General features: G+C 38.4%; 1 protein-coding gene across 6 annotated transcripts in view; it reads right to left on the reverse strand.

Annotated features, from left to right (window-relative positions):
* Positions 1-386: 386 nt before the first annotated feature.
* Positions 387-14,175, reverse strand: part of PRPSAP2 (phosphoribosyl pyrophosphate synthetase associated protein 2) — a 53,085-nt gene continuing 39,296 nt past the window's right edge. For all 6 annotated transcript variants that reach the window (XM_039847527.1, XM_039847522.1, XM_039847526.1 and 3 more), the window contains 3 exons: positions 8,190-8,260; positions 4,534-4,680; positions 387-1,053 (listed from right to left, as the gene is read on the reverse strand). In XM_039847527.1, coding sequence (XP_039703461.1) covers positions 895-1,053; positions 4,534-4,680; positions 8,190-8,260 — 377 coding nt within the window. In that variant the 3' untranslated portion in view covers positions 387-894. The remainder of the gene's footprint in view (positions 1,054-4,533; positions 4,681-8,189; positions 8,261-14,175) is intronic.

The raw sequence follows: 14,175 nt of genomic DNA on the forward strand, positions 1-14,175 counted from the left end.
ACTCTAGGACAGACAATACGTAGGTGCTTGACACTGATGAGGGTCAAGTCACTTGTCCTTTGTGACCTCCCTCCCCCAGCATCTCATCCCCAAGGACATGCAGTGGCACATTTTGTTTAGCGAATGGCTGTGCCATCAAACAAGGAGCACCCGCCCCACCTCCCATGGGCCTGGAATTCAAATTCCTCTCTTGCCACAAATGACGACATATCGAGAATGTGCAGGGCCCTGGACAAGTAGAAAAGTGAACATTACATCTCCAAGAGGCTACTGTATCCCCCAAAAAGTTGTAGAAGAGAAAACTTAATCAAGCCGATGAACATTTCAATATCCACGGCATGCATATTCAGCTTTCGTTTTAGTTATAAAATTGCCAAAACACAAAATTTAAACACACACACACAAACACAGTAAGTTTTTATTCCTTCTTTTGTTGCAGAAAATAAATAATGGTCACATATTTCATATGCTTGTCTATAAAAGCATTTCTAAAAATGTCATTTATTGGATTCAACAATCTAACATTTTGGTTTTCAATTGCAAGTATCATACAGTAGATTGTTTTATTAAATTTTTTAAGCACTTGGGCTCCAACAATTTTGGAAAAAGACTGTTTGTGAGCTTAAAAATCTTATTCCAAGTTATATTTTAAATAGTATAATGAAGCCTTATTTTATTTAAGAGGAGAATATAGTTTTTTTATAAAAATTGCCCAGAAAACTCACAAACACCCAAACCGACATAAAAAGTTGGTCTATCTTCAGAGGAATTAACAAGAAAAGAACAAAACACAAATGGACCCAGGGAAATACATCAAAACAGGCATGATCCTTCACAGTACTCATTCTCACATTTCCAGTTTGGCCCTTGGGAGTTGTAAGAAAGAAAATCTGTTCAGTCATCTAAACCTATGTTTCTGAAAAGGTAGGACATAGACTCCCCATTGTGAATACGACGGATAGCTTCTGAAAGAATCATGCTGATATCCACGGTTTTAATCTTGGGGCACTGGAGCTTCTGAATTTCATGTGGAATTGTATTAGTAACCACCACCTTCAAAACAAGAGAAAAACAAAAAACAAGAGCATCAAGCATCATAAAACCAAGTAGTTTCCTGGCTTGATCTGAAAATCTTATATATTCTCAAATTCCTAAGGAGGACAGTGGGTCTACCATACCTTCAACAATGTTTTCAGTCAATGTGAATACTACCTGTGTTTCTTAGAGATTAAGATTTGATAATCCTACACCCACTAGGACAGCTACAGGCAAAAAGAAAGACAATGAAATGTGTTAGCAAGGATGTGGAGAAACTGGAACCCTAATACACTGCTGGTAGGAATGTAAAATGGTTCAGCTGCTTTGGAAAACAGTCTGACAATTCCTTAAGAGTTTAAACACGGAGTTACCATACGACCCAGCAATTCTACTCCTAGGTATATACTCAAAAGAAATGAAAACATTTGTCATATGAAAGCTTGAATGTTCCTAATAGCATTATTCACAATAGTCACAAAGCAGAAATAACCCAAATTTCTATCAACTTATGAAGAGATAAAAATGTATCCTATCCGTACAATAAAATATTCAGCAATAAAAAGAAATGAAGTATTGATACATTTTACAACATGAACCTTGAAAGCATTATGCTGAGTAAAAGAAGCAAGACATAAAAGACCAATATTATATGATTCTGTTTATATGAAATATCCAGATTAGGTAAATCTACAGACACAGAAAGTAAATTAGTGGTTGCCTGGGGCCGAATGGATTGAGAGAAAATGATAACTACAGGCAGTGAATAATACACAATGAAATATATATATGTCTTTACTGTTGAACTGTACACCTGAAACTTACTGGATTTCAATAACCAGTGTCATCATAATAAAAATAAACAAACTGCAAATAAATAAATACATACATACATACATACATACATACATACATACATACATACATACATAAGAAAGAGAAAAAAATGAGAGTGACTGCTAATAGGTATGAGGTTTCTTTCTGTGGAGGATGAAAATGTTCTACAATTGATTGTGGTAATGGTTGCACAACTCTTTAAATATACTAAAAACCACTGAACTATATACTTTAAATGGGTGAATTTATGGTATGTGAACTATATCTCAATAAAGCTATTATTTTAAAAAGTTAAGATTTGATTAAAATCAAAAAAGGGAGAAAACAAGCACTTTTCAACAGCCTCAAATGGAAACAATAAAAATCTTCAGCCTTCTTAAAAGACAGAATGGGAATAATTATTATTTATAATATATACTCCCTACTTTCAAAATAAGCCTCAGGACAGCTTATAATAAAGAAGTACATACACAATGAGACTGCTGAAACAGACAATCAGGAATTATTCAAAATCAGCACCAGGAACACAAAAACTTAGTCTAATGTAATTATTGTGACTCATCATTTGGTATTTGACCTTCCTGGTAACTAAGGCAAAACTGGAAACATAAAGGGTTATGTAAGTATCATGACCTGTAAAAGGGAAAACAGTTCCCAAAGGAAAGAAATATCCCCTCACTGGTATCAAACAGAATTTTTTGCACCATTCACACAGAATCAATGTGCACAGTGCCCCCTGGAGTGCACCACGTGGTGACCTTGTGGGCTCAGTTTTTCTCACTAAATAACTACTCTGTTTTTGGGAAATGAACTTTCCAAAAATTATTCTAAGCACTTTTTAAAAATAACAGATTTATTGAGATATAATTCAGACATCATTCGATTTATCTGTTTTTTAAGGTGAAAAAAATTATTTTGTGCATGCAAATACATGTCAAGTACTGCAAACATTTTCCATCAACTTTCTCTCAAACAGTGAAAATCATGATGCTCTATTCTGTGAACAGCCCAATTCACCCATTTAAAGTGTACAATTCAACGGTTTTTAGAACATTCAAAGCTGTGTTTAATATCTCCCCTAAAAGAAGCCCTATACCCTTTAGCTGTCACTCCTAGTTTCACCCTTCCCCAAACCCCTGGCAACCACTAATCTACTATTTATATAGGTGCCTATTATGAGTATTTGACTACTTTTAATTTTAAAAAAGAAAGAAAGAAAAACACTTCAAATCTTAATTTATCAACCCAAGGCACTATCTACTGGCTCCTATTCTGAAAGAAGCGGAAATTTAGTCTCTCTCCACTTCTCCCACCTCCTAACTTGTCGATTCTTCCATTACTTTTGCATTGTTCAAAACTTTATAATCTACTGTGCAACTATGTTTCATGTGTAGGTCTATATGAAAAACCTTCATTCCTAACCAGAGTGAGCATAGGAATCTAGTCTAGACATTGGTTACTGCCCCAACTCTTAAGCATATCGGTGATGGAGCACTCTCAGGGATGTGAAGGCTTCTACAGGGGCGGCCTCTCCACTGAAGAGCTGCTGCTGCTAGACTCACATCTGCCTCTGCTGGTTTTTATGCCTCCTCTCCAAAATCCACTCTGTTCTAAGAGGCCTGGCTCCAGCAGTCCCCTCTCCACCTTTCTCTGGTCTGCTCTTTCTAATCTGCCTGAACACAGCTCCCATGAGAACCCTTCCTAGTGCCACATGGACAGACTGGTGAGAGCTGCCCTGGGCCTGAAGTATTCTCACTTTACTTGATATGTGAATTCTGAATTGTTGATTTTGCCTCCTTGAATGCCTATAATGCCATTCTGGGCTCTGAGTCAGTTTTGTCCAGCTGAGTGAGGAGGCTGGATTGATCAGAGCCATGTCTGGCCTTCTGACTGTGTTAGCGCATCTTGAGCCCATCAGAGGTGATAAACACAGGGCCAGGCTTAAGGAGATCTATGTGAAGAGTAAAAATGTGAGACTCAGAAAAGTAAAAGGAGTTTGACTAATTTAAGATTCAATACCCAGAAATCTAGAGAGGATGGCGCTTCTACTTAAGAGATAATAATAATGTGATTTGTACAATCAACCCCCAGGCTGCCTGGCTGGCCTGTGGAATGAGGGAGGTGCACAAAGCAAGGCAAATAAACCCGGCCAGCCTTGCATCAGCCACACTGAGAGCCAGAGACAGCATAGAAAAACTGCCCTGTTGGCCTTCCTCTCTCACTTTCATTCCACGGGTGGTTGTACCAGGGACAGAGATGGGCTTTGGCATCAAGCAAACTAAGGTCTAAACCCAAATGTTCAGCCTACTAGCTGTCTGACCTTAAGTCACTTAACTCTTCTGATGCACAATTTCTCTTCTCTCTAAAATGGGTGGTGACGTGGACACTGCAGGGCTGTGATGAAGCTCAGGGAGGGTGTGTGCACAGCACTGGGTAGTGTCAGCACAGACTATGTGCTCCATTTATGAGATTATTAAAACTATTAACTATTATCATGAACAAAAGACAGAGGCTTATAGTCAATGAAATACAAACATAACCCATTTTTAGAAGCCATTCATAACTACAAAATAACTCCTTCTTCACCTACTCTCTGTAGCTACAGATCAGGAGATGCCAGAGTGGAAGGACAGGGGCACCCACACGTGGCCTGGCTGTTACCTCATCGATGGCAGATTCTTCAATCAGTCGAGGAGCATCTGAGGATAACAAGCCATGAGTCGCCATCACAAAGATCTTGTATGCACCTCTCTCCTTCAGGGTCTCTGCTGCAGCAAGAAAGCTGTCGACATCATCGATAATGTCATCCTGTCAAATTACAGATTGAGTGAAAGGTACATGAACACTTTTGCAAAAGTGGGTTTAGACAACCAGGAAAAAGAAAGGGTCTAATTTTACAATGACAGATTTGCTGTTCCGTTTAAACATGTCCAGATGGCACAGTCACGTGGCTCTGTCACTGCTCCCATTGCATTCCCTCCAAGCCTTTTACAGCATCTCTCCTGCAAGGTTCTGTCTTGTCTCTCCACCATACTTGATGCTCCCCAGGGTTTCCATCTCTATAAACCTATGGTCCAAACTGTGCCCTCACCATGACGTGCTCCAGAAATGAATGCTTTTTAAAAATACATAGTAGAACTGTTAGAAAATGCTTTGACTCTGGGTGGTTATTTCCTCTCTTCTTGCTACTTTTCCTTATTTTCCAAATTTTCTCCCTGGGCATACGGGAAATATGCTTTTTACATGTTTTTATAATAGGAAAAACAATAATTATTATTTTTAACAGTATACCCAGTCCAGTGGTTTCCAATCTATGGGCCACAGATTCCCAGTGTGAGATAATAAAAAATACATATACTGGTCTCTGCCCCTGGTTCCAGGGACAGGGCTTCTGAAACCATGGTATATTCCTAAGTGATAAGAGCACTAGGAACATCTTTTGTTCTGATATTTGGTCTTTGACCCTGTCCCTGACACAGAGTTCCTGAAACCCTTGTTATTTCTTGGATGACAGAACTGTGTTTTGTTCTAATGAGAAGGTTCTGAGTGCGGTCCTGGATGGCTTGAGAATGGGGGCTGGTCACTGGGAAGACCAAGTCATGATCAGAAGCTTTGGAATTTTCAGCCTCACCCCTACTTCTCCAGAGAGAGTACAGGGGCTGGAAATGGAGTTAATAATTGATCACGCCTATGTGAGGAAGTCTCCATAAAATCCCAATAGCAAGGGGTTCATAGAGCTTCTAGGTCAGTGAACAAAACTATGAACCACGAAGGTGATGTACTCGAACTCCATAGGGACATAAGCTCCTCTGCTTGGGACCCTCCAAGACCTCACCCTATGCATTTCTTCATCCGGCTGTTCATCTGTATCCTTTATCACATCCTTTAATAAACTGGTAAATGTAAGTTAAGTGTTGCTCTGAGTTCTGTGAGCCACTCTAGCAAGTTCATCCAACTGAGGAGGAGGTCACGGCAACCTCAGATATGAAACCAAATTGTACAGAAGTTGTGAGTAACCTGGGGACCTGCTACTTGCGAAAGGCATGTGAAGGGTGGTAGGAGCAGTCTCGTGGGACTGAGCCCTTAATCTGTGGGATGTGACACTATCTCCAGGTAGACAGTGTCAGAATTGAGTTAAATTGTAGGACAGCCAGCTAGTGTGGGGAAAAAAAATCTCTACACATTTGGTCACCAAAAGTGTTTTGTGTGAGTAGTAAAGAAGACACATGAGAGAAACACAAGAGGTGGATAACTGAGTCTTTCCTATTACAATCAGGCTACCAAAGTTATTTTTTAAGCCCATTAGCGTATCAAGTATTGTCTACAGTTGAATAAATATTCAGGTTTTATATACACACACACAAATACATATGTAACTCTTTTCAAATGTATACTGATATTACTATGACCAAAGGAAAAAAACATATATATAATATATATATATATATATATATTACTTTAAAAGTACTACTGGTAAAATGGTATAGCCACTCTGAAAAATAGTTTGACAGGTTCTTATAAAACTATACTTGCAATTACCATGCAAGCCAACAACTGCACTTTTGATTATTTATCCCAGAAAAATTAAAACTCTGTTGGCAGAAAAACCCATAAACATATGTACATAGCAGTTTTATTTCTAATAGCAGAAAAATGGAAATAATCCAAATTTCCTTCAACAAATGAGTGGTTAAACAAATTGCTGTACCTACATACATGGAATACTACCCAACAATAACAGGATGAACTTTATTAATATACAAAACCACCTGGATCTTCAGGGAATCATGCTAAGTGAAAAAAATCAATCTCAAAAGACTACATACTATATATTCCATTATTGAGACTTTCTTAAAATCATGATTATAAAGACAGAGGACAGATTAGTGACTGCCACAAGTTAGGATCAGGTGGAGAAGAGGTGGATGTGGCTATAAAGGCTAGCGGGAGGGAGCTTTGTGAAGGAACAGTTCTGTATCTTGACTGCAGTGGTGGTTGCACGAAGCTGCACATGTGATAAGATTGCATACATCTATACACACGCGTAAGCCTGGTGCTATCTTGAGCGCTATAGATAGTGGCGATCTGAATTTCCAGACTGTTACTATACTACAGTTGAGCAAGCAGGAGGAAGCTAGGTAAAGACTATACAAGACCTCCCTGTACATTTTTTTTTTTTTTGCTGCTTCCTATGAATCTATAATTACTTCAAAATAAAACTTTTTTCTTTAATGCAGTTATAGTAGAAAGGGAAAAAAAGTTATATTGAATTCGTAGCATTTTGTTTCTACAGACTTCGGTAACTAAAAAATAAATTAATGGACAGCTATCCCCTATATGGTGACATCAGAGATTTTCTAACAAAATTATGAGCACTGAGAATAATGTGGGACTGACCATGGAGGCTTGGTAAACTGGTGCAACCACTTCGGTAACAATCAGGCACCACCCAGTAAAGTTGGAAATGTGTGTACTTTCAGGCTCAATAACTCCACTCACAGGCACCTAGAAAGTCTTGCATGTATGCACCAGAAAATAGGTACAAAAATGTTCAAAGCAGTATTATTTGGAAATAGGAAAAACTGTATGTTCAATGCCCAGAGAACAGAAAATAAGTTGTGTAATAGTTATACCATGGAACACCATACAGTGAAAAAGAATAATGTACAACTACATGTTACTAATACAGAGAAATCTCAAAACAGTGAGAACAAAAAAGTCACAAAGTACACAAAGACTTCATTATATACACATCAAAAACATGCAAAACAAAACGATATAGTGTTTAGAACACATGTACTCACTGTAGACTGTAAGGATAAATAAGGGCATGAATGACAACTCTCAGGCCAAGTGACAACCTTTTGGAGGGGGTGGGGGTGGGGGAGAAGAGAGAGACCAGAGAAAAGCCCAGAAGCGCTGCAAAGGTACCTGACAATGTCCTGTTTCCAAGTTGAGTCGTGAGTACCTATGTGTTCATTTTATTCTAATTTAAACTATACAGGCATTAAATGTACTCCTTTTGTGAAGTGTGAGAGGACGTGTTTTAAACAGTTATCATCAATTTTGTACCCTATTTTCATCACAAAACAATTTTTCATGTTATGATAAACAACTGTACAATATTTAGCTAAGCAGTTAACAATGTCTTAATAAACTGATGATAACAATTTTGGGACCAAAGTAAATATTTAGCACAAGGCACCAACTTAACTGAGACTTACCTGGCCATACCACTATTCCCACATAATTAACAAGTAAGTCAACAGAATAACAATTATAAATATAACAATTAATAAGAAAAGAGGTTTGCATACCACGATGATGGCGATCCTTCCTCCCACATCGCCAACAACTGTGATTGGAGGCTTTTCTTTAGGAATCAGCACTGGTCAGAATAAAACACACACATACACACACACAAATTTCTATATTAAAAAGTAAGTCAAAGCCTTCAGAAAGTCAATGTCTCATGATAAAAAGACCCAAGAAACTAGAAATATAAGGGAACTTCCTCAACCTGATAAAGGGCAACTATGAAAAACTTTCCCCTAAGACCACGAACAAGACAAGGATGCCCACACACACACATTTTATTTATCCATTCATCCAATGATGGACAACCTAGAACTGATTTTTCACAAGGGTGTCAAGACCATTAAGTGGAGAAAATAGTCTTTTCCAAAATGGTGGTGAGAAAACAATATCCACATGCAAAAGAATGAAGCTGGACTCCTACTTACACCATATATAAAAATTAACTCGAAATATGCCAAAGATCTAAAAATAAGAGCTAATACTATAAAACTCTAAGGAGAAAACCTGGGAGTAAATCTTCATGACCTCGAATTTGGCACCAAAAGACAAGTGCAAATATATAAAAATAAACTGAACTTCATCAAAATTAAAAACTTTTATGCATCGAAGGACACTATCAAGAAAGTAAAAAGACAATCTATAGAATGAGAGAAAATACTTGTTTTTCATATGTTTGATAAGAGTTTAGTGTCCAGAATATATAAAGAACTCTTACAACTCAACAATGAAAAAACAAACAACCCAATTTAAAAATGGGCAAAAGATCTGAATATTCCTCCAAAGAAGATAAACAAATGGACAATAAGCACATGAAAAGATGCTCAATGTCATCAGCAATTAGGGAAATGCTAATCAAAATTACTAAGAAGTACCACTTCAAACCCACTTGGATGATGATAAAAACTAACTGGAACTCAAACAATCCGTCAGGAGGGTCTATGAGAGGAGCTAGGGCTTATGGCAGTTCTTGTACTCTATGTAATCACGAGAACCCTACAGAAAGAGCTCCATGTTTATAATAAAGCTCTATGGTTCTAACTTCCCCTTCCCTTAACTCCCATTTTCCCTTATATAAATACCCCTCCATCTCGGCACATAGGCCAGAGTGTGCGTGTGGCTTGCCACGTCTGCATGCACTGGGTTGCAACCTTTTTTCCTGAATAAATCCTTTTTGTTGACAAAACACCTAGTCTATATTATTTTTCAGTCGACAATGACTACAATCAAAAAATAAGAAAATAAGTGTAGGTAAGGATGTGGATAAACTGGAACCTTTGTACATTGCTGGTAGAAATGTAAAATGGTATAACTGCTATGAAAAGTTTGGTGGTTCCTCAAAAAGTTTAACATAAAGTTACCATATGATCCAGCAATTCCAATCCTAAGTATAAACCCAGGAGAAATAAAATATGTCTGCACAAAACTTGTACATGAATGCACATAGCAGTATTATAGCCAAAAGGTAGAAAAACTCAAGTATCCATCAAAGGATGACTGCATAAACAAGTTTTGGCATATCCATACAATGGAATATTATTTAGCCATCAAAAGGAATAAAGCACTGGACATGCAATAACTTGGATGTACTTCAAAGACATTATGCTAAGTGAAAGAAACTAACATAAAAGGTCACATACTGTATGCTTCCATTTATATGAAATGTCCAGAAAAGGCAAATTTATAGGGACAGAAAGCAGATTAGTGGTTACCAGCAGATGGGAGAAGGGGGTATGGGGAGTGATTACTTAACGGGTAGGGGTGTTCTTCGGGGGATGAAACATTTGAAACTAGAAAGAAATGGTAGTTGCATGACACTGTGAATGTACTAAATGCCAGTGAACTATACATTCTGAAATGGTTAATTTTATGTTATGTGACTTTCACTTCAATTTTTTAAAAAAGTCAATGTCACTAAAGAAAAAAGTAAAACTGCTCTAGATCAGGCCTTCTCAACCTTGGCACCACTGACATCTTGGACCAGTAATTCTTTGTTGTGGGAGATGTACTATGTGTTATAGGATGTTTAGCAGCATCTTTGGCCTCCACTCACTCAATGCCAGTAGCAATCCCCTCACTTGTGACAATCGAAAATGTCTCCAGACATTTCCAAATGTCTTCAAGGGGACAAAATCCATATCACCCCTTCCCCTAGTTGAGAACCACTGCTCTAGATTAAAAGAGACTAAAAACGATTGACAATTAAATACAATCTGTGAACCTAGGCTGGTGTGTGGGGGGAGGGGACAGAAATGTAAAGCCAAACAAAGCAAGATAAATCTCAAAACTGAAGTAATTTTTTACATTTTCAACACTCCTTTTCCCAGACATTTGACCCCAATATTGGTGAAAGAGTATAATGGTACAGTTCTTTAGGAAATCAATTTGACAAAGAGCCATATAAAAAGTCATACCTTTGATTCATTAATCTCATCTTCAGATATTTATAATGAAATAAGCCCAAGTATGGAAAAAGTTTTGCACCACATATGTTTATTGCAACATTATATTGGCAAAGATCAGGAGAAAACACAGATATCCAGTCATACCCCTGTTGGGCAATCTAAGCCACACCCATAAGATGGGATTTTAGACAGCCATTAAAAATGTTGTTTACACAGAAACAAATTCATAGATACAGAGAACGATTTGATGGTTGCCAGAAAGGGTGGGAGGGTGAAAAAAGGGAAGGGATTAAGAACTATAAATTGGTAGTTACAAAATAGTTATGAGAATGTAAAGTATAGCATAAGAAATATATTTAATAATACTGTAATAACTATGTATGTGTTAGACGGGTACTAGATTTATCAGGGTGAACACCTGTATCTAACATAAATGTCTAATCGCTATGTTGTATACCTGAAACTAATATAATATCGTATACCAACTAAAACTAAAAAATGTCATTTACAAAAGTTTTTAATGATTTGGGAAAAGATATGTTATAAAGCTGAGAGAAGACAGCTATGCACAATTAGGTAATCAGTATGGATCACAGCTCTAATGAAAACAAGAAAGGAAAAAAAATGAAATGAGGCCCATTAAAATATAAAAGTAGTGTCTCCGAATTAAGCACTGATTCAATGGATTAAGCACTGATTTCTTTTTTTAATTTTATTATATTTTGGGGGTGACATGGGTTAAGATTACATAGGTTTCAAGTGTACAATTCTATAATACATTATCTGTATATTGCATTGTATATTCACCACTCAAAGTCAAGTCTTCTGTCACCATATATTTGACCCCCTTAACCCCTCTTCTACCTCCCACCACCCCCATTTCTGGTAACCACCATACTGTTGTCTGTGTCTATGAGTTTTTGTTTGTGTGAAACTTACTTTTTGTTTTTAATTAACAATTTTTTATTTTTCAGTTATAGTTGGCAGACAATACTATATTAGTTTCAGGTATACAACACAGTGATTAAACATCTATATAATTCACAAAGTGATCACCCCAATAAACCTAGTACCCATCAGACACCATTCATAGTTATTACAATATTATTGGCTATACTCTTGATGCTATATTTTCTATCTCCATGACTATTTTATAACTGCCAATTTGTACTTTAATCCCTTCCTCCTTTTTCACTGACCTCCTTCAACACCCTCCCATCTGGTAACCCTCAATATGTTCTCTGTATCTATGAGTTTGTTTCTGTTTATTTTGTTCTTTAGATTCCACATGTACATGCAATTATATGGCACTGTCTTCCTCTATCTTATCTGATTTACTCCACTCAGCACACTACGCTCTAGGTCTATCATGAAATATCTTTCTCCATCCCTTTACTTTTAGTCTGTATCTTTCTTTTAATCTGAAGTGAGTCTCTTGCAGGCAGCATATGTAAGGATCTTGTTTTCTTATCCATTCGGTAACCCTATTGTTTGACTGGAGCATTTAATTCTTTTTCATTTGAAGTACTCATTGATAGATATGTAGTTATTGCCATTCTTTATTTAGACTTTTGATACATTTTTTTCCTTCTTTTTAAAGAAATCCCAACAACATTTCCTGTAATACTGGTATGTAGGTGATGAACTCCTTTAGCTTTGTCTTGTCTGGGAAGCTCTTTATCTGTCCTTTGATTCTAAATAATAACTTTGCTGGGTAATCTGGGTTGTAGATCCTGGGTTTTTAACACTTTGAAAATTTTGTGCCATGCCCTTCTATCCTGTAAAGTTTCTATTGAGAAATTGGCTGACAGTCTTATGTGTGTTCCTTTGTATGTAATAATTGATTTCCTCTTGCTGCTTTTACGATTCTCTCTTTGAATTTAACCTTTGGCATTCTAATAATGATGTGTCTCGATGTGGGTTTCTTTGGGTTCATCTTATCTGGGACTCTGAACTTCCTGGGGTTGTATGTCTATTTCCCTCATCAAGTTAGGGAAGTTTTACATCATTTCTTCAAATAAGTTTTCAATTCCTTGCTCTCTCGTCTCCTTCTGGTAACCCTATGATGCAAAGGTTGGTATGCTTCATGTTGTCTCAGAGACTTCTTAAACTATCTTTGCTTTTTTAGATTCTTTTTTCTTGTTGCTGTTATGATTGCATGTCGTCTGCTACCCCATCCTCTATGCCGCTGATTCGATCGTTCATTTCATCCACTCTGTTGATTCCCTCTAATATATTCTTCATCTCAGATGTTGTAGTTTTCCATCTCTATTTTTATGTTTTTTATCTCTTTGTTAAAGTTCTCACTGAGTTCATCTACTCTTCCCCTAAGTTCCATGAGCATCCTTATAAGCAGTGTTTTAAACTCTGTATCTGGGATATTGATTGTCTCTATTTTGGCGAATTCTTGTTCTGGAGCTTTGTTCTGTTCTTTCATGTGGGTCATTCTTGTCTCCCCATTTTGGCTGCTTCCCTGTGTCTGTTTCTATGAATTAAGTAGGGTTCCTAAATCTCTGGTCTTCGTAGAGTGGCTTTATATAGTAGGTGTGCTGCGGGGTCCCTTGGCACAGACTTGGGAGGGGTACAGCTGCAGGTCAAGTTCAGCCACAGCCTGTGCACCTCCAGGACCACCTGGTAAGAGTCACCAAGCAATCCATCTGTGGATTGCTTGGTGACTCTTACCAATCCAAAGAGTCACCAAGCAATCCACCTGTGCTGAGCTTACAGGTGCCTTGAAGGGCCAAGTCAGAAACTGAGGCTGGCTACCATTGGTGCAGGGCTTGGGGCTGCTTAGCAAGAGGTACAGAGCATGCTGAAGCCAGATGCTGAGTTTTGTGAGCCTTTGAGAGGTCTTATGAAAGTTCGCAACGAGAGCCAAGACAGCCCGTTTGTATGGAATAAATCACTAGAAGCTGCTTAGGTGGGCCCACAAGTTGGGATGGGCAGAGTCTCAGGGAATCCCCTGGGCGGAGCAACCTGTGTTATCCAGGTTGAAGGCAATGCCTGTGTCTGAAGTCTGGGAGTGGGGAGGGCTCAACAAAAGAGCAATGACTTCTGCCTGTACCTCTGTCCAAGAGAAAGGCGCCTCTCCAGCCCTCTCCCTGAAGTCTGACAACTCAGCACCTCCCCGTATGTCCCTGGTTCCCCTCAAGCAGCTGCCCCAGCGCTGGAGCTCAGAGCTAGTGAGTCCATCAGCAAGTAAGGCGAAGTGTAGACTCTTTAAGAGGAAGGTCTCTGCTTCTCGCAGCACACCGTCTCAGCCGCAACCTCTGCTGGTTTTCACAGCCAGAAGTTGTGGGGACTTCTCTTCTAGCACTGGACCTCTGGGCTGGGGAGTACAGTGTGTAGCTGGGACTCCTCACTCCTCAGGTAGGGTGGCTCTGCAGCCAAGATAACCCTCACAATTGTCGATCGCCACATGCGGTTGTGGGACTGGGCCTTTTCGCGTCTCCGCCCATCCTACTGTTTTGAGGTGACATGTTAGTTGAGGTGACCTAGTTGTAGGACCTCTGGTGACTCGTGTACTGGTTGCTCTGCAGATTTGTTATAATTTTGGTGTGGTTGCTAGAAGAGGCAGGTATAG

The sequence above is a fragment of the Pteropus medius genome, unplaced genomic scaffold, assembly GCF_902729225.1.
Source record: "Pteropus medius unplaced genomic scaffold, Ma_sr-lr_union100, whole genome shotgun sequence".
Taxonomy (NCBI): domain Eukaryota; kingdom Metazoa; phylum Chordata; class Mammalia; order Chiroptera; family Pteropodidae; genus Pteropus; species Pteropus medius.